At 41.6% G+C, this 24,185-nt stretch overlaps 1 protein-coding gene across 2 annotated transcripts in view; it reads right to left on the bottom strand.

Moving 5' to 3' along the window:
* nrxn2b (neurexin 2b) overlaps positions 1 to 24,185 on the bottom strand; it is a 372,419-nt gene that overhangs the window by 189,290 nt on the left and 158,944 nt on the right. For both annotated transcript variants that reach the window (XM_076143906.1, XM_076143905.1), the window contains 4 exons: positions 22,933 to 23,371; positions 21,667 to 22,050; positions 19,568 to 19,771; positions 16,086 to 16,112 (listed from right to left, as the gene is read on the bottom strand). In XM_076143906.1, the coding sequence (XP_076000021.1) occupies positions 16,086 to 16,112; positions 19,568 to 19,771; positions 21,667 to 22,050; positions 22,933 to 23,371 (1,054 nt within the window). The remainder of the gene's footprint in view (positions 1 to 16,085; positions 16,113 to 19,567; positions 19,772 to 21,666; positions 22,051 to 22,932; positions 23,372 to 24,185) is intronic.

Genomic DNA, 24,185 nt, shown 5'->3' with positions numbered 1-24,185 from the left:
CTCTGATTCTCAATGATGAAATGTAACAAAGAAACCATCAACCAATTCAGTTACAAATTAGATTAATATATTCATGTTTCCTTGTATAGGTAGTGTGCGTCTGAGCATATGCCGGCCACATTTTGAAACAATAAACTAATTCATTCACTAGATATAGCACTTTTGACTCAGGTTTACGGGCCAATTTTAGCTAAATTGTAAAGAATATAACCAAAAAACAAAGCAAAAGTTTTGTTTGGCTTAATTCAGACAGTCTACATGAAAAATTGTGTGCCAATTGACCGAAATGAAAGATAAGAAAGAAAAAAAAAGCCAGAAAATGTAGTTAAGCGCAAGTGGGCCTAATATATATATGTATAGGTACAAAGACTAAAAGGGAAAAATAATTTCAATATATGGCTTATGGTTCAAAAATTATAGGCTTAAATGTAATCGTGGTCGTTACAGTGCCACCATCAGGCTAACTATTGTAGTAGTATTATAGTAATCCAACAAGGGTCAAAGCGTAACCTCATTGGAGGGGGTAATAAGTGCATCACTGAATAGGAATATATCTCCACACACTGCCCTGAATATGCCATTTCAGCCTTTTTGTTCTCAATACTGACTCAACTAAACAGGGCAACCTAAGCTACATATTTTAATTGAGTTCCATAATACTGAAGCACCATTTTCAGCTGTATTCTCTTGTACGAGATTTAACACAACCTTCCATCTACCGGCCAACTTCATGGATGGAATACTGTCAAGAATGCCAGTTGTATGTGTGTGACTCCAATTCCCTGTGTGAGAACATAATTATGATCTATTGCTCAGGACTTTTGAGGTCACAGCTTTCTGCAAAGTAACACAGAATCACACATCCATGCATTCACACACACACCCATGAGAGAAACAGAAATATAGCAGGGGACTGCAGTCCAATTAAAATGGGTTCAAGAAGAAACACTCCAGGCTCCGCTCTTGTTCATTCTCAGCTCAGCAGCCCCACACTGAGGAGATGGCTAGGATGCTGATTTGGATGCATCGCCAAGGAAAAGAGGACACGAGCAGGATGGGAAGGTGACGAGCCGAGGGGAAGCAGATGATTGGAATTTTTATGCAGAGAAGCATGGGAGGAGAATAACTGAATTTGATGCTGACAAGCGGGAAATGTAATCCCTGGCTTTTATGTGGATCCATGTGACAAAAAGGGGAGAGTGACAGCATCTAAGGGGAGTCTCCATAAGATTCCTGCTCACCATTTGTCCTGAAATGCACTAAATTCAGTTAGACTGTGGTGTTGTTGAGCGCTTCCAACATGTTACAGCATATATTTAGGGTGTTTCATTATGCACAAATAATTTACCCAGCATTTTCAAATTTACGAGAATGGGGAGGTGGTAGGAATATCTAAAGTGCACTATAGACATGAACTGATAACGTTCCTTTCTTGCTTCGTACTTTTGTAGGTACTATACACGGCTCGCCCATTAAGTTGGAATAAAAAGTCATTCCAACTTATCCAACTATGGGTGTGTAGATACGACACACACACATGCTGCCCTGATTTCCGGCTGTACCGACACACCAGTGTTCCTAATTGGACCATTGGGGGCATGAGTGTGTGTGTGAAAGCGATAAGTACATTGAGAGAGAAAGAGATGAGGGACAATTTTCAAAAAAGCTAGTAGAATTTTAATTTGGATCTTTTGTTATAGCATACCCAGCGCTGGAGAAAAGAGTAAGGGGAGAAGCGAGAGAGGGAGGGAGTGTATTCGTATGTAGGTGAGTTTAGGAGTTGATGTGGTGAAAGATAAAGGGAGAGAGTCAGTGTCAGGACGGCCAAATGCGTAATCTTGACCACATCTGCTGGAGTGTTTTCTGTATGTGTGTGTGTTTCTGATAACTGCTCAGTATTTTATGGGCATTAACATGACACATAGAATACACTCAGCTTTAAGGATGTCTGTTTTTATGCAGGCTTGAGCTTGATAATGTGCAAATGCCGTGTTTGTGCGTTGCCGTTTCTGTGCCAACCCTTTGCCCCCTCTCTCTCTTTGCCATCTGTGCTCTTGGCATGGCTCCTTGGCATTGTTAATGAAGAGGAACATCACCACTCCTTGTCGACACCCCCACTTTCCCACAAACACAAACACACACACACACACCTTTTCTTTTTCTATTGTCACACAACAGCCTTTTCCTATTTCATGACTTTCTCTTTAGCCTCAAAATTGTTGTGCCCATACAATGAACGGCCTCTGGAGCACCAGGCGCAACACCAGGGATTTGGATTGGAAATGAGTGCTGTGCCAAGAAATGCATGTTTTCATAACAAATCAAGAAATTGTTTTCCTGAAAACACACATATTGTGGCATGGAACTCAATGCACGTAAATAATTGTCTTTTTTATCTTGTGTGTAACGCTATAGTTGGTATTGTATGGCTAGTTAGTATACTAGTAACCAAATACTACAGTAAACTTAAACAGAGCCTCACAATTTCCTTTCAAGTGCAATCAGCTGAATGCTACCCTTCCACTCAAATGTACAAAAACTAGGAATACAGATCATCTAATTTCCCATCTCTGGGAAAAGGACCCTTGGTGTGCTCTGGAACACACACACTCCTAATTAAACTCAAGTCAAGGTTACACTAATGTTCTCTAACACATACTGCTCTTGAAGGACTCTCTAGGACCTACATTCATTCTCTGGGGGGCTTCACCTTCAGTGTTACATTCCTGACCTGAATCCTTTACCCTTACATTAATCATATCTGCTACATACTGAGACATAACCCTACATGTCTACACCCAAACTCAATTCCAATATAAAAATAATCTATTTTAGATCACAGCAAATGCAACTGAAGTGAAATTAAACAAGGGGATACATCATATTTCTCACAAGAAGTCGGTTGTGTGTTTGTCATTGACCCACATCTTAAACTAATTAGTGTTTGATTTCCATTAAAAACCTTCCATTTGTGGTACTTAAAACATCACGATGCAAATTTCTCAACCCTGAAGTTTTGCTAAACGCTCTCCTGTACTTTTCTGTACAGTGTGAACTGTAATAATAATACAACCTTCCTTCTTTCTCTCTCTCTCCCCCTCTTTCTGTATAAATGATCTCCAAAGTGTAACTGTAAGTGCATTCACTCCTCTAGTCTCAGCGGAAAACAAATACACCCTCACACTCCATCACACCCTTGTTTTGTGTCCTGGAATGTTTTGTAGAAGTTCTGGATGTCACGCCTTGCCAAGCCCCAGGTCCAATGCCCTTTCCTCGTGCCTGCCTCCAATGTGTTTTCCCCTGTGCCAGCCCCGGGCTTGGAACAGATGGACTGGTTCAGCATGGCATCACACCAGCTGACATGGTGGCACATCAAACAAGCAGTTACAGGCCAGAGCACGACAAGAACAGTCATACTGTACCAACACATGGGAGGAGTGGGAGCGAAGATCACACAGGACGGGCTGATAAATAGAGATACAAGGTCTGGTTTGTCCGCAAACATGTGTAAATAGATGCAAGCACCTGAGAAGTATGTGTGCAGTCTGAAAGCACACAACCACACTCATATATACACACAAACAACTCTATTCAGTAGTCAAGGCCAGCATATACAGTATAGTGCATGCTCCACTGCATATTAGCGCACACACCTGCCAATCAAACTGAAGCAGAGGCTGCTGCTAAAGACACAAAGTCCCCTCACCCACTGGAGAAGATGACTGTCACTGCTATGAAAACGTGTCGCAGACTCACATTTCCCACCACACACAAACAGGATCATACACCATCCCCCCTTTCTAAGTAATAAAGTGGCCACACAAACATATCTGCTACACACACACCCACATAATGACACTGACATACCCAAACTCTCCACTCTCTCCGCTGCAGACAGTGATGATGCCCTGTGTTTGGGAGGTTAATAGCTGTTTGCTCCTCACAACCTTCACAGTTGATTACTTTAGTCGACTAGCTGTCTGGCCGTTGGAGCCACAACACTGGTGCACCGAAAGCTGCTGCCACTCTCATATGCTACCCACGTTCATTAGAAAAGCTAATGGCAGAGTGAGGAAGCCATGTGCAGAAAGATGTGCATCGCATCCCTCATGCAACACAAAGGGAAGGGAGGGATCCCTTAATATTCTTTGCAGTACTTACAGAGGCTTATATTTGCACACGTTGTGATTTATCACTGCGTTTTACAAACAAAGACAATACACAAAAGCAATCTCTGACAGCAGTGGAACAAAGAATGTTTGTGACAGCTAAAATGTGCTTAAAAGCCAAGCAATCTATGTTTATCGCTTAAATTTGAGGCATGTCATGCTCCATAGCTTATTCATGGAATTATCATAATCATATCATAGTATGCTGTTGTAAACAGTTGCTAGAATTTCAAAAACTGATAAATATACACGAAAATGCCTGCTGAAGTTTCACTTTTTTTAGGCGGGGCCTTCCTGTACATTTCACACAATGACTACCAATATGCAGGTGACTATCTTTGAGCCTACTTTTAATCAGAAACTGACGGGTGATGCGTTTCGGTGAACATTCTCGTCCCATCATCAGCGGTCATGGATTGTAGTGCCAGGTGTTACAGGGGGCAAAACCTCTTCCAGCCCTGTTCATTCCGGATGGAGATTTAAGTCGTCATTGTATATTATGGGGTGAGATAAAGTGAGCTGATGACTCAACCTGGACTACACCAAGCGCAACCTATGGCACAGGGATTATTCATGGGAGTTTGCAACCAGCTGTAGTTGGAAAAATTAAAGTACAGACCTGCTCCCAGCCACAGGCAATTAATATTAATCACAGCAACAAGCCGTAATGGTGAGCTTGGCACATAACGATTGCTAATACCTATCATGCATGTCTGAGCGTGGGAGGAATTTTGATTAGCGAGAAAAAACCCACAAGCCCATATGGAAACAGGGAGAAACAGCACACAGAGCAGCTCTGCTCAGCTTTGGCTAAACAGGCAGAGACTGAGTTAAATTCAATCAAATGTTCTCCTTCAATCCCATGTGTGAGTATTTTATGATTTATCAAAACATGAATCTAATATTGTGTCTCCCTTCCCTCCTCACTAAGGGATATTTGCTACACTTCTTGCCAAAAGATGATTTAGTATCTTATTAACATATGTTAGATTCTGTTATGTGGGTGAGTGTGGAAATGCATCATATAATGTATATTTCCATTTTATATCATTTTGGCTCACACTGTTGCCTCACAGCAAGAATGTGGGTTCCATGGGTTTTCCTCCAGGTTCTCCGGTTTCCTCCTACCCCCAAAGAGATGTAGCTTAGGTGAATTGGAAACTTTAAATTGCCCTTGGGTGTGAATGGGAGTGTGACTGAGATGTCTGACCACCTGCCCAGTGACTGCTGGGATAGGCTCCAGCATCCCCGAGACCCTGAAAGGATAAGCGGGTATGGAGAATGGATGGATGGATGTGTGAGTACAAAAGGTAGTGCTAAGGAAAGGAGAATCAGGTCAGGTAATTTATTTTGTCCACACTTAAATAAATCTCATCGGATCAGACCTCCTCACACAATTTAAAATCAAAGGAGTGAAAGAGGAACATCTAATTTGGGACATTGACTGTAAGGTAAGGTGCAGGATAATGAATGTGCACTTGCACACTTAAGTGAATAGGTGCACTTGCTCAGTGGGAATGAAGAGAAATAATTAAAGCTACAAGAAGTTTTTGACAGAATCAGCAGATCCTTAAGGGAAGCTGAGTCCAAAACTACTACAATTTACAACAAGGGGAACTGCCACTTTATTTGCTGATCATAGCTCATCTTCTCCCATGGGAGATGGAGACAAGACTGGGGGCAGCAGCTAAGAAAGGACTGCTACTTAAAACAACTTCAAAAGACCTTCAGGTGATTTTGACTGCATTTATTATGAGAAACCCAGATGTATAAGTCGGGAAGTCAATTCTAATTTTCTTCTGATTAGAGTTTCCAATGTCCTATTGAGAATCAACAAGGAGCTTATTTATACAGGCAAGAAAGAATCACATTGGAGAACAGAATCATGCAGTGACAACATATACCGTATATGTTAACAATCTGAACTGTTATAATAATGATAGACGGTGAAAGAGATTTTGAACTATTCCCTTCCAGACACACAAGGCTTTAACTGAAGAGCTCTGGGGCCTATTTTCAGGAAATTCAATCGCTGTGGGTTTAAGCTTTGCTCATTGCCCAAAACACACATGGATGCATGGAACAGGTTGTTTGCATGGTACTTGGAAATCTTTATCTACCATGTACATATACATCTCTTCCCACTGCAAGTATATTTCAATTATCCACGTCTTGCCTCTGCAGGATGCATTATTAACACATTTTCTGTCTAAATCTGATGCAACCTAATGTGTGGTCATGATGTAAACAAAAGCACCCTAGGGACAGTAACAGCCACATAGTTTGACATTATTGGACTTGTAGCACACAAAAGAATAACTGTCCACAATGTATCCATACATTATAAGTCATAATAAGCATATGTAGCCTATTTTATCTGTTCTTTGGGGATTGTAAACACAGCCTCCCCCAAAATTACTCGCCAACCAGACAGAACAAATTTGAGATTAAATTTCAAGCTACTTCTGATAGATCTGGCTAAAAACGTAATGTTTTTATGCAGTACTATGCAAATTATTCATAATTAAAAATTATTCTGAGAACTAGCGGAGCCATTTTATGATTCATGACCTGTAACTGTGGACGTCATTTTTTTCTTTAAATATAACAGCAGATAACAGCACTACTTTAATAAGCCTGCAGAATTTAAAGTGTTTTTATGGAAAGAGACAGGATTTATGTTGCTCTGCAGAGCTATCAGGATCCAACCTTTTGGCAATAATGCTATTTGACTCCTATCTTAAGATATCATATTTTCTATCTCAAAGGAGCACAGCCATCACAACCAATCTAATGAAAAGCTGTGTGTGTGCAAGCACGTCTGTGTGCATGTATGCAAGCTGTCTAAAAGGCGGCTGTCGGCAAGATGGAAAGATATGAGGAGATAGCGTTGATGAAAACACAACAAAATAACTGCATGAGGATCTTCCTCCATCTATCACTCTCCCTCATCCCTCTCCTCATTCCTATCTTGCTTCACATTGTGTTTTCTGTCTTGTAAAGATTTTACCTCCCTTTATTACCTGCCTTATTTGTATATACCATTCTTTGCATGCTGCAATGTACCTGTCCTGTAGCTCCTCCTGCTCTACTGCAGGGGTGTCCAAACTACGGCCCACAGGGTAATTGCGGGCCTCATAGCAAGTGAGTGCAGAACATTTCAGACGGGGTGGGAAAATTAATATTTCTTCACAGAAGTTAATGCCACCATCACAGATGCCACAGACACCGCACAGTGTGAGTGAGCTGAGAGTGGAGGGGAGGCTGTTCAAATGCCTGACTGTATCATCCACCAAGAAGCCCTCTGTGCCAAGACATTCCAGCTTGGCGATGTGATGAACACTGTTGTGAAAACTGTCAACATAATTCGAGCACGTGGGCTCTACCACAGAGAATTTCAAGCTTTCTTATCTGATGTCGATCCTGAAAACGGGGACCTCAAGAAATCGGAAATCCACCGTTTTTTGAAAGAGAAGGACCGACCTCTTCATCAGCTGAGTGACCCTCTATGGTTGGCAGACTTGGCTTTTTTAGTTGATCTCCCTGATCATATTTACACACTGAACAAGAGCCTACAAGGCAAAGACCAGCTTGTACCACAACTAAATGCTCTGTCTCTTTGAGAGATAACTACGCAACTTCACTTTTTTGTATGTGGCCCTCAGTGAAAAAAGTTTGGACATCCCTGCTGTACTGTTAGCTTTTTGCACATTGGATTGAGCTGTCTCTTGGGGAAGGGTAGAGGAGGTTAACGGATGTATCTGTGTGTGTTCGTGGGAGGGATGAGGGGGTGGAAAGGGGTGGCTGTCAGTTGAGGACACTGTTGCATGCTGACAACAGCAACTGCCCTCCTGCGGCCACATCCAAAACATTGCTCACATGGTGCCGCATCGGAAACGGAGCCGAGAAAGACAGAAGGCTGAGAAGTGAAGTTTGTGAAAGTGTTTGGTCATGATAGGGCGGGGGAGAAGAGGAAGAAGAAGGAGAGAAAGAAGATGCGCAAACAGATTATTGCCCCCAGCAATGATTATCTGGGGCTGCGGCTCTGACCCCCATGTCAATTACAGCAACGAGGCAGCATGTGCCACTGTGTGTATACATATGCCTGTGGATTGGTTGAGTATGTCTACCTCGTTGTCCTCTGTGTGTTAGACATGTGCACAAATGCACCCACACACATTTGTATTCACCGCTTGCGACGGAAGGCCACATGCTCTCTCTCTCCCACTGTTCTTGCCCTTGCACAGGAGAGGTGTGGCGGTGGTTTAGCATCAGTGACAAGATAAGCGTCGCTGATAGCTTCTGGAATTGCATATGGCCACCGCTGGAGGACAAATTAGAGTCAGGAGGATGTCAGGAGCATACTGCAAATTGTAAGAGCAGACAGCAGTGTCACAACATGAGAAATTAATCACATATTTCCCTACAGAGTTTTAAAACTTCAAAAAAATCATTGTGCTTCTTTCCTTTCATACTCCTGTCCTCACCCTTCTTTTTATTACAATCCCACGCTTCTCTCTATGTCAGTGTCCCCCTCTTTCAGCGTTTCCCCCCCCCCTCAATTTTCAGAAATCCTGGAGAAATTGCAGATTCATGATTGGGACTACATTTCCCCAGCATACTGTGCCAGAAAGGCATGGTCCCAAGGGATAGCCATCAGTCCTGCATGAGACTATGGGGGCAGACAGCTCCAGGCTTCTACTGGTTCTCTCATTAGAGTCCCTGTAATGAGTCCACATCTAACCTCACCACCACAGCCACTTGGGCTGAAAGGAAGCAGCCTGATCATGAACTGAGGGGACACCAGCGAGGAGGCGATTCCACACAAATGTCCTGTCCTCCATATACTATGAGATCTTATTGATTTTGACAGCTATGGTAGGTATGGTATGGGACATTTTGTATCGAAAAGTCTTTGGTGCTACTATACTTGAGAAGAACGCAAAACTTTACAATGCATTTCATTTCAAGCTTTGCATCAGGTATTCATCCCCTGCTACGCAAAGCACTTCACTTGTTTCCACGTTTCCCTCACGTAAAAGGAAAAGAAGCGGGTAAGAGAAACCAAACAACCCAAGAACTACAATTTAAGAGCACTAAAATATCCTTGCTGCTCAAGTGTCACATGACGCGACGTCACTTACTGTCAACATTATTGGATCAGATTTCAATGTTTATAGCTGCTGTATTGTTTTTATTTCCCACATGACAATAAAAATATGACATTCTCCTGTGACTATTTCTATAACCCTTAATATGATAAGATCGACGCTCTCCCCTCAGAGTAAAAATAATGGCTTTGATTCACAGGACCACAGTGGGGAGCAAGGAATCAAACCAGTGCTTTGGGACACAGGGAAAGGGCCCACTTGCACGTTACTGTAGGTACTTTATTCATCTCCTTGAGTGAATTCAAGCATCCTGTAGTTCACAGAAGATAAAACACACAACAGATAATAAATAAAAAAGAAATACAGAAAAGAACAACTAATGCCGAACTGAGAAAACTGTTGTGTAGAAAACCACTTCTTGAATGTACGGCTGATCGCAGGCTGTCTAGGGTGAAACACTGTATTTATCCGACTTGCCGAGTGGTGGTAAAGCTGAAGCACAATAAGCCTCCTCGATGCCCTAATGTAACCAAAGGTTTACCTTACTAGATGCAGTAGGTTCCACGGGGAACACTAGACAAGACTACAAGGAACCACTGCAGAAATGCTTAATGTCTGCCATCGAAATCTCCACAAGTATACAAGTTGAAAAATGGAAAATTTGTTTTAGGCAAAGACTGAGGAAGCAAGGAGGGATCTTCCTGCCTGGTCAGGTTGGGTGGGCAGATTGCCTCGGGTGTCTCATGTTCAGAGAGAGAGGACAAAGAGGTGTAAATAGAAAGAGAAAAACCGGAAGGCACGGTGCCATCATTGTTAGATCTCTCCCTCATTCCTTTAGTATTACTTAGATCCCCTCTCGATTCTTCTTTCTCTCATTCTCTTTCCACTCATTTGTCTGTCAGCCATCATCAGACTCAAACCCTGGCCCCACCACCGCTTTGTCAATACACGTTTCCCTCATACCATTCTCCCAACTGCTCCCAACTTCTTTATCTACTCGCTCCAACAGTGGAGAATAGACATTTCTAGGTGGTTGAACAGAGAATCGGATTATAGTTTGCCCTAGAGCCATTAATTGGTGAGTACTTGGAACTGCTACCATTCATATATATAATTATTGGAAAACATTTTAAAGCAACAAGAACATTTATTTTCATTAGATTTCTTAACTGGGAGCTGCTTTTTTTCTCTAGGAAATTATTTTAGGAGCTTCAGCATCTGCCAATTATCATTATTGATAAATTTTGCATGTGTACATTCCCACATCCAGTTTCAATACTAGCTGCATTTGGGAGGCTGTGCCTTGCACATTTGGTTCATGTCCACTGTAACATGCAAGGAACAAAACATGCTAAGATTAAGAAAATTAAATCAAGATCCAACTGGGGAAGATATGCATATCTTAAGGCATTTTAGATACACAGGGTTGTAGATATTAAATTATTTAACTCAACTCTATACGTGTGATTGGAATCTTGGAAAATGTACCTCACATCTACATGTGTTGCCTGTGTTTGGTATAAATCATGGGTGGGGAACCTTTTTCCTATCCTTTCACGTATTTATAGGGAGTTTTTGACTTAATTGAAATATCAGGATAATGACCATTCAATTCATGTTTTCAATGAATTCTCGATGTCTTGTGCAATGTCAGTAATCCTACACTTTGAAACAGCTTAATTTGTTGGGGCGCGTGCAGCTCCGCGGCGGTAATGGGGCACTCTTGCACAAATTCAACTTCGCCATGAGATTTTAGCATTTTCGCGTTTAGCTTACTCACCACGAAGCTGGCATGCATCGCGTTGTCCTGGTCAGCTCTCGGTTTGGATAAACCCGCGTGTTCAGCACCCAAACTCCGGCAACTTTATCCAAGCGTGCTTGACCTTTCAGCTCCTCCAGGTTAGCATGTTTCGAGCTGCAATGACGCTCGACGTTAACCTTTCTCATAACAGCCAGCGCATCCCCACAAACATGTTTGCCTTTCGCTTCCACAAAAAAGTAGTCGTTTATCCTTATTGTCTTGGAAAGAACGACATTCCGCATCAACTTTTCGTTTCTTCGTGGCCATGTTCCGCTACCTGTCAATCACGAGTGGCAGGTACGACACGTGACAATAGCTACGCTCTGTTGTGTTCAATGACTCTGACCTTGGCCCGGAAAGACAGAAATCATTTGAAATTATTTAAATCCAAGTATTGAAGTATTAAATGTTTAAGTCTATTTTTTGTGTGTTTATGTATTGTCCCGCAGGCCAGATCAAATGGCCTGGGGGCCGCAGATTCCCCACCCCTGGTATAAATTGTTAATTGGCAGTGCAATGGCAAAGTGCACCGCCATTCATCATCCACACAGGATGGCATGGTGTTCCCCATACCTAAACAGAGAATTGAAACTTTAAAATTCCCATTCTAAATACCCTTGGCTTGAGTTCCTTACATACAAACAAGATATGCTTTATCACCAACACAACTCACATTATTTACCACATAGGTCAATTCCTTACATATGTGAAAAGGACTTTCATTCCCCTACTTTATATCATAAAATGACAATGACTAAATATTGAATTTTTAAAGTCAGACACAGTGAAAAAAAACAATCTAACAAATCAGAAGTGTGCTAGATTACAAATTAAGGATGAAGAACTGTTTCTAGAATGAGCACCAGCCACCGTGTCAAATAAAAGAAAATTGAAACCATGAGTTACTCAAACTGCATCAATAGAAATCCAATTAAAAGAGAATATTGCATCAAAAGCAAATCAAAGGGCTGCCATCAGAGCTGAAACCACCATTTGTGTGTGTGGGGTGTTTGGAGATAGGGCATAGGGCTCTAGGCTCTCAGCAATTCTCTGTTATGACAATTTCAACCCAATAACTTTTATATCAGTCAGCACTGATGTATTTGTGTAATTAATTTCACAATTCTGCCACATTCAGTAGGGTATGGACAGGCTATTTAGTTTTTTGTGATTGGTGTATTACCTCTGAAGAAAATGAGGATATTTTTTTTTAAAAGCCCTCTGAATCAACCTTTAAAATAAACTGAAACTGTTTATATCAGACATAGAATTACTGCAGGCAATTTCAAAGTGGTCATGTATGTGGCATATATTAAATTTCAAGGCTCTTGGCAGCTTGGTAAAAGCTGTAGTTCCCACTTGAGTCAAATGTTTGGCACTTGTTGATTTAGTCTTTATTTAACATGGCAACCTGTGGACTATAAAGCAAAGAGCAATGGCATTTGTCCCAGACAAGGATGAAAGAAGAGAGAATACAACTAATGTAGAGTAGAACAAACTAACATGCCCCTCATAATCATCCATGATCATTTTTAAACTTTTTAAATATCTACACATTTTCACATATGCTTTCCAAGTCAGTCAAATATTTATGTATATGGAAATTCCAATGCACATTGATAACCTCAGAGTGAAAGATGAACAAATGGTTGATCTACTCCAAACATGAGTTTTGATGAACTCAAAGCACTATAACTCAAAGGAGAGCAATACAGAGGTATTCCAGAGGGTTGTTGTTACTTACTATAGGAATGGTAATCAGTGATTTTTTTCCCTCTCTATTCACACCATGGTGCACTGTGTGTGGAGTGAGCAGTCGCAGGTGGACCGGCCAAAGGGTAAGGCATTGGCAGACGGAATGCTGGTGCTCCACACGCTCAACATATGTCACGCCAAATCTCATCGCACCCACTATTAAGTGAAGGTGTTGTTGGGTGCTGAAAGGCCAACTTCCAAACAGATGTCATCATCCTGACAGCCTGACCTGAGCGGAGCTGAAGGGCATGGCTCTACTCAGCATCATACCCAGCCACATTACGTGTGGACAATGAGGTCACAAAACTCTGCAATGAACACAGGAGGCTGATCCAGTACTTTGCTGAACCTCACCAAGCAATTCAGATGTCAAAAGTCGAAATGTTAAAATCTGATATTTTATTAAGACTGCTTTAAATTCTTAGTAAGCTATCTTTTCACAACTCACTGCTGTGTTCTTGATTCTGGTCAAGGGGAGACAAAACCACTGCTAACTCACATATAACTGGCCACAATTCTCATTAGCTGGTCTTAAGAAATTGTATCTGTAATGGTTTCAGACTGGCCGATCAGAGCGCCTGATCTTGAGTTTTAACAACCCATGAAATCCATTAAAGCAATATGACCCTGTCACTTTCACATTGAAGAGCTGGAGTTATAAAGGAAAAACCCTGTCTATAAGGTCGGTATGAAGGTTTTTGAACCCTGTATTTTTGTACCTTAAGTCCAAACCCCCCCCCACACACACACACACACACACAGATGACCAGTCAACCAAAGACTTTGGAGGTTAAAAAAAACATTCCTCGCATAACCACTGAGACCTCAAGTTCTAAATCTATTATTGCAGTGAGAAGCACCAATGAACACATTCATATTTCAAGAAACATTTTCATCATACTTATTATTCTACCTAGAATGTGTGAAAAGTAGCAAGTCCTCAGGTTGGATCTATTTGTACCGTCCATTTGTGACTGCCCTTAGGGAGAAATAGCATCAAAAGCACTTACTGTCATTTCCTGTACTTTTAGGACATCTAGTGTTCAGGCAGGGGCATTGTCATATTAATGTGTGTCACACAACGGATATATTGGATAATTTGTCTTCAATATCCCACAGGGCCTTTTTTGATTGCACATAAAGCCTGACAGTTTCAGAAATGTGACACATACACAAGCATAGAACAGATGTGGTACGCGTGAAGTAAACACTTACATACTACTAATGTATGTGTTACTACTTCCATGAGGGCCTTCAGATGATGACAATGATGACTATAAACCTATATAATAACCATAAGTATACCAATGTATCTTTGCTCCAAAGTGCTTAAACCTGCTTAGAAGTGCTTAGAAATAATGCAGAAAACTAGTTCAAGCATTTGTCACCTCTAGGCTGGATTATTGTAATTCATTTTTATCAGGCTAAACGTGTTAACAAACAGTAGGATAAGAGATCATATTAAGATTCTTTATTGTCATTATTACGCCCATTGTGCACTGCACTGGCTTCCGGTAAAGTCCAGAATATAATTTCATATCATCCTCCTCACTTTCAATGCTCTAAATACCTTGAGGAGCTAATATAACCCTATTGCCCCACTAGACATAGCACTCCCAGAATGCAGGCTTACTTGTGGTTGCTAGTATTTCAAAAGGAGGACAGCCTTCACACTACTCTGTTATGGAACTATCTTCCAGATTGTGTCCAGGGGGCAGACACCTACTTTTAAGAGTAGGCTTAAAACCTTCCTTTTTGATAAAGCTTATAGTTAGGCCAGGCCAGGCCTGCCTTGGACCAGCCCCGAGGTATGCTGCTATAGGCCTAGACTGGGGGACTTTCAATGATGCACTGAGCTCCTCTCTCCTCCTCCCCTCTCTATCTGTACAAATCCATGTATCATTACTGCAACTTCATTTTTTCCCAGGAGTTTGCTGTGCTCGCTTGTCTCGCAGGTTCTTGTGGCAGCGTGTCCTGTTGAGATGAAGACCCTGTCCAGCTAGAAGCCCATGCATTCTATTTGGATTAACATCATTAGTCATGTTTACATCAGTACTATTATCTCTCTCTCTCTCTCTCTCTCTCTCTCTCTAAACCAAACCTGTTTAAAGGGTGGTTTTCCTTGCCACTGTAGCAAGTGCTTGCTCATGGGGAACATTGGGTTTCTGCTTTGTGTGTAAAGTGCCTTGAGATAAGCTCAATTGTGAATTGGCGCAATCCAAACAGAGTTGAATTGAATTGACCGGGAGTGAAAAAGGTGTTGTTTATTTTTTCGTTTGCGTTGTGACATGACATTTCTGTTTGTTATCTAGATAACTTATGTTTAAAGCAGAATTAAAACTACCTTTTTATGCCTTTTCAAATCATTGTGTACTGACTGGGGTTCTAAATCAAATCCCCATGTTTCTATCCTTCTGGGTACATCACTGAGATTCAAAAACACTCACAGAGATGCAAACACACTTGGCAAACAATCAGGTTTTCTCAATTTTTGTCACCATGGCTGGCAGCACTTACCTCAGGGCTAGTTCAATTATCAGTAGCAATGATAGAACTAACAGTTTGCTATCATTCTGTCAGCATGGTGCAGAAAAACATTAGCTTGCTCTGAAAACAAGCACACACCAGGTGGTGCCGTCTCTCAGTGGATAGGCAATTAGCTTTCTGGGGGGGCAAAACTACAGTTTGATGTCCCACATTCAAAACAAGAAACACCTGTGTGTGCAGCCAAGTGCAACCGAGACTCAGCGCTGCATAATAGAAAATAGGAACATCCAACAGGGATTGTCAACTCGCCCTTTTCTGAATGCGCTTTGGAGAAGGCTGACAGGAAAATGAGTAGAATGGGTAATAAGCAGGAGAAGGACAATGAAATAATATCATAGCAGTGTGGTGGGTGAGCTGTGATGATGGACGAACAAAAAATCCTGATAATTATGCAAGTGAAACGTGAATTAAATTGCTGCTAGAAAGAGATGGGAAATTAAAATGACAGAACATATGCAGGGAAAATAATACAACTTGTTCACACATTAATTAGAGGTGGGAAGAAACATGCAATTGTGAGCAAGAGGCACAGGTCGAAAAAAAGTGCATGATTATTTAAGAATATGTGGAAAAGCTGTATGAGGTAATGAGAGATGTGTCACTCATCATGAAATCAGGGTTGAGCAGAAGAGGGCCATTGCACAGAATAAACACAAGATAGACAGATACATTTTAATCAGAAAAATGGATAGAACCACTTACTGAGGCTACAGTCTATCCTGATACAATCTGGCAGGAGAGAGAGTGAAATGGTGAGATCAAATAAAAGGAAAGGGAGAAAAAGAGAGAGAGAAGAAAGGATAAAAGAGAAAAAAAACATTTTTACATCCTTCAAGGTACATTCTGCAGACAACCAAGCATTGTTTTGGGGCCACCATCCGGGGACAGACTCTGAGTCAAGATCACCCTTTTCCTTTAAATCCACCTCACTCAATGCCTCCTTCCAACCCAATACTCTCAAAGCACAGGAGAAGACAAGTTGGCTCTATAAAGAAATTTGGGATTTCTTAGTATTGGGGTGATGCATTTGTAATCACTAAAAAAAGTCGGGCAGCATTTTGTTCTGAACAAAAGGGAAGAGGGGTTAGTCATTACATTCTTGGCAATTTGAGATGCACTTGCCTTCTGCTGTACTTTGGGTGTACGAAACCCAACAGTTGAAATGGCAGTAAAGGGTGATCTGCACATCCCAGCCACAAGACCCAACTGTGTACTACACAATACAAATGGTGCAACAAAAGCACCGCATGTTACTGTTAAACAAGCTGTATTGCCTGTATTTGGGTGGGATAGCATGGTGAAGGAAGAACCCTGCTAAAAAACCCAAATCCCCTATTAGCTCTGGCACTGTTTCTGTCTTACTGTCCTGAGCGCTCAGCTTATAGTTTAAAATATTTTATTGCTCCTCTGCCATCTAATAGCTGCACACCACACGTGCATGTGGCAATGTGGCTGGGTTGTGGTCTCGAGCTGTCAACCGCTACAGAATAGTGGACACAAACAGCCACGGACCGGCTTCACTACAATAAAGAGGTGGTGGCAATATAGACAATAATTGGACAACAATTAGAACTTCATAATGGGCCAACAATATTAACCTGTAGTGTTTTTTGAAGTGAAAATCAGAAGCCATAGTGTGATCTATTTAAGGACAAAACAGCCCCCCACTGAGCTGATGTTTTTACTCATTTCTCAGAGAACTTAGGGCTGGGTTGGGAATTTCTTGTTGTTGTGGGCCTGTAAAGCCATTTGAGACTTTGGGTTAGGGTTAGGTTAACATTAACAGGATTATTTATTTTAGCAAGGATTGAGGCAAGCAGTTGAAGCTGAACATTTACTGCTGTTTCAAGGGCTGCTTGGTTATTAATTTCTTTGTTAAGGAGGTATGAAAAACATGGCTTGAGCTGTAGTCTCTACTTTGTTGATGTCTCACCGTAAAAATCCATTAAAGCCAGGGTGAGGAGACAGATATGCGAATCAACCAATGGATTAGCATGTAGCCATATTAGCTTTGATAAGTGATGTGTGTGGCTGTCAGATCCAGTGAAAAGTGTATTAGTGCTTGTGTTTGTGTGGGCAACTACAGCTGTGAGCCGGTCTCTCTGACTGTTTGATCCGAGGGCTGCAGACATCCAGGCCATTGAAGGGATGAAAAGGTCCATCTCCTAAGTCTTGAGCAGGCAGGGTGTTGCTGTGCGTTTGTGTGTGTGTGTGTGTGTGTGTGTGTGTGTATGTGTGTGTGTGTGTGTGTGTGTGTGTGTGTGCGTGGTAGTCGTAGAGGTGGAGGTCTCTGTGGTGGCTTAAAGTGATACTCGCATGATTTTACAAAAATTATTATTATAAATATTATTATTTCTATGTAAACTAGATTATATGAAAAAAGATTGCATCCTTTAGATATTTGGCGACATACCTGCTCTGTTAGCCTTTGAATAGACAGTTACGGATCCCTGTGCTATTTCTCAAACTGCAGAGAAATAGTAGTTAATGGTAACGAACACCACAATGAAATTAATTAAATGTATCTTGTTGATTCCCGGAATTATGGAAATACTTTGTAAAATAAATTCCGGCGGGTACTATTTTTCCTTAAAACACTCATGCATGTTGTACAAAGTATATCCCCACAACATTCTACCAAATACTTTTTTAAAAATTCAGGTGTTTCAGGTTAAGATGTCATAGTAAACCATTTTGGCAATGATTAACATATTTGTATCTAACTTAACTTATAACTTCATGCAGAGTAGCTTTAGAGCAGGGGTGCCAAACATGCAGCCTGTAGGCCAAAACCGGCCCGCAAGAGGGTGCAATCTGGCCCGCAGCTAAAAAAGCCCCTTTAGAGGCTTTTTTTACATATCAAGCACAGGGGTCCATAACGGTCCATTCAAAGTCTTCAGACCTGGTAAATAAATATCAAATATCTTCAGGATGCTACAACTTACCAAAAAACAATGTCAGTGACCTAGTTCAAACAAACATGACTTTAAAATCATGTTGTTTTGTAAAATCGGCAGAGTATCGCTTTAAACTCTCACATCCGAGGGTACACCTCTGCTCTGCTCTTCCCCTGCTCTCTGCTGAGAATGTGTACTTTGAACAAATCTGTACACGCTTTAGGTATTGGAAGCTGGAAGGTGACCTTCCAGCTACCAGGAGAACTAATATTCACAGCAATGGAATTTTAATAAATCAAATTGTCTGCGTTTAAGCCACCACTTATTAGTGGAAATGGTCTTTGCTCCTTCGATAAAAGTCATCCATCTTGCAAAAGTGTGTCTTTATGCTTCATTGACCTTTTCCACACTACGATTGCCTTTCAGACACCTTTACTTCACCATGTTCTTTGAAAACATTCTCTCTTATTATTTTTGATTCCAATCTACTCAGAGGTATCCCACTTTCATCTCAGGAAACTCCACAAAATGGGAGGTGAGGTGAACTACTGGGAAGAGCAGAGCAGGATGAACCACCTTGGAGCTTACAGAGACAGGTAAGTTAGGGCTCTTGGTTTGGATAAGGACAGTATTACAGATGGAGTTTTTTAACAAGGGTGAGAGAAGGACCAGAAATTAATGATGACAAGATGATGCAGAGCCAAGAGTATTTAGCTATGGAACAGAAATGGCTCCTCATACATGGCACAATAAGAGATTTGGTCTTTGTTTAGCTTATGTAAGTTCTTGTATTTGTACCTCAGTTTCCTGAATCAATCGCATTCTGGCAGTCAACATGAGTGGACACATTCACTTTCATGCTAATCGTACTCGTCAATTCAAACAAGGACATACAAGCAGAAGGACAGCAATTGTGTGTTATCACCCCTCCTTTGTTTTTATCAATAGGAGCAGTGCGGCACAGCAGCTGTTTGAACCCATGTTCATTGCAAAGTGGAAATGTGGATGTTGAGACATTATTAACATTTATGATATTGACACGTAATCAGAAATGTGGGTAACTAGAGCCACCTCATAATTACTCTACTAGAGTTTTCTCAATCTAAATCAACATTGATTCACTGTCTGCTTGTACATTCTTGACTGAAATGAAGACTTGTGTTTTATCAAACAACTTTGCTGTAACTGAGGGACAAACTGACAATAAACATAGACATGATTAAGATGATAATAAAAGGGAAAAGTAAGGAAAAGGTTGGCAGGGACATCTATAATTAATCGGCCTACCGAGGTTTACAGTGAGCTTAACGCGGCCACCATCAAGCTCCAGTCGCAGAGTGTCCGCCGACTCCTTGGAGGTGGTAGCCATGAGCAACCCATAAGCCCGCTGGGACATGAAGCGCAATGCCACATCCTCAGCCTCTGTGTGCATGGCGAGCGGCATGATGATCTTCAGGTACATGCTGCCGTCATAACTCAGCACCGTTGCCTCTGGATGTGATGAAGGCACAATAGAGTTTTCAGTATTTCAATTCAGTTATATTGTGATTTTTTTATGTACTGTCACTCTGTGTGACATTATTGTTGTTAAATCACTCTGCAATATGCCATTTTCCTGACTGCTATGTAATCTCAGAGGATTGCAGTGAAAATATACAGTAATCCCAGTGAGGAATTCTTGTCACCATAACAATTGCTGATCACATCTTATATTGAATCATTTTTTAAACAAGCCAATGAGGTAAAATATGAAAAGTAAGAGTAAGAAAATACCAACTCGTATTTCCTCTGATAATCAATACATTCAAGTCTATTGACAAAGAGAAATGAATGACTGGTAATGAGGAATGGTTTCAGTTTGCAGTTTGCCCTGTGATACAGTGCTGTAGTGGAACAATGCCCCACTAGATGGCAGACAAGTATCATCAAAACCCCATCTGTCATCTGTGCACCTACAGACTGAAAAATGGGATTTCTTCCTTTTTGTTTTTCTTTGTTTCCCCCCCTGTGTTTGCCCCCCCCCCCCCCCCCCCCCCCCCCCCCCCCCCCCCCCCCCCTCTCTCTCGCCGCAGCCCACAATGCGATTTGTACAGTGGTATGTTGTCATCCTGTAAACACTGTATCTACGAGAGCATCAGACTCCCAACAATGATGTCATCGGTAACTCAGCCTGCTTCTCTTTATGGTTTTAGTTCTCTTCCTTTTCTTTGTTTCCTCTGTCCTGATTTGGATCCAAACCCTCCTTCCCTCATTACCCTCCTTGTCCCTCAATATCCCATCCAGTCATGGCTCTCACCTCCAGTGATTTGCAAAGACAAACCAAGAAGGGAGGCACCAGAAACTAACAGGGATAAATCAAATCAACGTGGTGCTATTCACCTTGCTCACCTGGTCTCGTCTTGGCATTTGTGCTTCCTCGATTTGCCTGACTGGCACAGATGGTGGTAGAAGGCTTGGCTACTCTGCCACACTGCTTCCACGCTCTCTACATTTGAGCCTGCATTCCCTTCTGCCAGCCAGCAAGCCCTAATGCCATCCAGTCTCCTGTGGCATTTTTTCAAACACAGCTCCCCATGGACATCTTGTTGCTACTACACTGCAGCTGGCCATTGTGGTTGGAATGTTCACTTTTATCTTTTACACTCTAGAGCATTTGTCAATTAGCAACCCCTCCATGTCATATTTGTTGTGTTGCAGATTTTCATCTGTGTCTAGTTTGTAACAATACACATTTGCATTTTCAAAACATGTATTACTCCCTTGATGATTCTTAGGGCTGGCTCTGATTGGCCCTGTTTCAGGGATTTGAGTATTTGTTGTGTTTTGATTATAATCTCTGTACCCAAAAAGTTTTAAAGTAATTGTTTACTTTTCATGTAATTATTTGCTCTAGAATGTTTGATAAATAAAATGACATGTTTTCCCTATTTGATTTTTTACAGCCCAGAGAGCCAAAGGGCCATACAGTTACAAGTAAGTTTGTTTGTCCTATATTTTTGACAAGGTCTGGTAAGCGTAATGATCATGTAAGGATCATAGCCAGTTGCTTGTCATTTCTAGCAATGCATAACCAGATAGCATTGTCTTATATGGAGGCTGTGGAGGATTTCCCCTGAAATTGTACGAATGCTTGGGCCTTGGATGGCGGCTGAATAAACAACACATCTGCCCACCCTTTTAACCTACAGTTTGTACAACAATATGTAGTAGAAAACATGTCAGCATATGCAGCGAACAACTTCTGGATCTCTTTGGTATAGTATAAGGTAAGCAATGCACAGGTAAACCGCCATCGTCCCTAGATTTACCTATGACTTATTCTGGAGTGGGGGAAGGAATTTGATGAAGTTATACAGAGAAGATGTTCCAATGTGACTTATGCTCACCTATCTCACAGTTAGTGCCCAGGTAACCTGTGCCAGTGCAGTCACATATGTAGCGGTTCCAGCCCTCTTTGCACAGTCCCGCGTTGCCACATGGGGCGCTGCTACACCTCTTTTGCAGCTCACGTGTGCAAAAACTGCTGACACCGATAGCGCTCTGGATCTCTGCCAGGCGCCGAACGTCGCGGCTCTTGCCATCGATGAAGAGGTCACGGACGCAGCCGACATAGCCATAGTTAAGCAGGGCTGTCCAAACCTCTGGAGGCAGGATGAGGTCAGACTTGGTTTCAGGTAGCCCGCCGAGGTACATGTCGCTGTCCAAGTCCAAGATCTCACTGCCCTCTGGGGAGCTGAAGGGCATGCTGCGGCTGTTTACAGAAATAGAGCCTAAAGTACAGAACAAAAAGAGAGGTCAGGAAATGTTTGAGTTGTGAAATTTCATGTTGTTTATGATAATATGTTTGTGAAATTTTCATCATCATTTGCATTTAAACAACATTACGATATCAGTATCTGTTTCATTTACATTTAAATATCCATCTAATAATTTGTCAGGTCAGTGAGCGGGTGGGTAAGTGAGAGAAAGGTTTGGTGGGAGGGTGAGCAAGAGGATGAATTAGGGAGTCACAGAACACAGACAAGAAAGACAAGAGACAGAGAGAATAGACGATGCTGTCCGTGTGTGTGTGTGTGTGTTTGTGTGTGTGTATTGTGTTAGTAATGGGCTAAATGGAGTAGAAGGGAAGCAGAATGCAGTAGGGAGTGGGTGAAACAAAAGGCCCTCTCTCTTTCTGTGATTAACGACTCAGTCTTAATTTTCTATTAAAAGCCAATTACAGCAGGAGCAGCAATGAGATCATACACGTGGATGCACGCACACACATGCACACACACACTCACATTTAAGCCTTTCCTCATTATAGGACACCATTAGGCAGAGAAATAATCCAAGGTGTTTGCCCACCTACAGATCATTCATCAAATGCCTCACACTCAAGCATGCAGATGCTCATGTTTGTGCCCACATGCAGGCAGACACATTAGCAGAAATCACACAAATTAAATATTAACATCAAACAGGAAGTCTTTGCATCTCATTCTTTGGTCAGTGCATGAAGGGTTTTGACTTTGTTCCAGTAAATATCATCCAAATCTCTGTCCCTGCAATGAATCTATATTCAACAATTCCAGTAAAAACACCAGGACATGAATGACAATATGAAACTACATTTTAACACATTTAAGTTTAGTGCACTCCTGTGCTCTCACCTTTCCTTCCTTCCCTCTGGAAATCCACATGGCACCATTCTCCGTCATTCACCTTCTTGTTGCTGGCCTTCAGCTTTGTTTTTCCTGAGCCCATATCGATCAGCAGGTACAAATATCCATCCAGCAGCTCCATGGCAAAGTAATCTGTCTTCAGCTCCCTCGCAGGCTTCTGCTCTTTGGGACCCTGTGGGTGGCCATGGCTGAAGAGGAGGAGGCCGCTCGGCTCTGTGGTGCGAAAGTCGAAGGAGATGGATCCTGTCTTCTTGGTGTTCCACTTAGGCAGGGAGATGTAGGACTCTGTGGTCTCAAAGGTGACAGGGTCCAGAGCTGCCACATCCTCACAGCGGAAGACCAGGTCGCCGTTCAAGGTGATTTTTGGGTCACGTTCAATGGCCAGCCGAGATAACTCCAGCTTGAAGTCGTTGTTCTTGTAGACCACCTAGTGAGGGGCACAGCAGTCTTTGAAAAGGGAAACTGTCTGGGAATTCAGTAAAAAAAAATATACGAGATATATAAACTCTCATAAAACATTTATGATAAATAAATAATACAAAATATTTCATAATTCAATTAGTAAATTAAATGTGCATGAGCATACATTTAAACAATTTTGCTTGTATTTCATTTATAATTACAACTATCTTATTATGTATTTTTAATATCAATAATTAATAGTATTTGGAGAGTATTGTGTATTCCCAGTGACATTAATTACACTAATATTGTGTTTATAGAAAAGAAATCAAATAATAATGCAAATAATTTGCTTTGCTGAATATCCTCCTTAATATTCAACATTTGAACATCAAAATTCAAACGTTGAATATAAAGGGGGAAGAAAATTTCCCCCTTTACATCCCATCTACACTAAATGCTGCAGTGATGGTTGCTGGTGGGAAATCTCAGCACATGGAAATGATGAATGAAACCCAAGACACATTGGAAAACTAATAATAGTCGGGAATGCAGAATTCTTTTTATTTTATCACCATTATTTTTCCTAAAAGGCATGTTAGCTGTCACTTTGATGCACCACAGTGTGAGGTTGCTTGGGGCAGGCTTTCAGTGAGTTCACTGATGCCACACTGTTCGTTGGAAGTGTTGGAATTGTGTAGACATGTTACTTTTTGTCTGCATAGTAAGTACTGATCACAACCCTGTACATCTGTACTCTTTGCTAAATCCATGATGGATTTTATACAAAACCCCCCATCCTCTCACTACACTGACACTATCACTGATCAAGAGTGGAC

This window comes from Genypterus blacodes, unplaced genomic scaffold, assembly GCF_046128005.1.
Source record: "Genypterus blacodes isolate CSIRO-AG114 ecotype Tasmania unplaced genomic scaffold, CSIRO-AGI_Gbla_v1 ptg000027l_1, whole genome shotgun sequence".
Classification (NCBI taxonomy): domain Eukaryota; kingdom Metazoa; phylum Chordata; class Actinopteri; order Ophidiiformes; family Ophidiidae; genus Genypterus; species Genypterus blacodes.
Note: the sequence above shows the minus strand (reverse complement) of the source record. Positions and strands in the feature narration are given on the sequence as shown.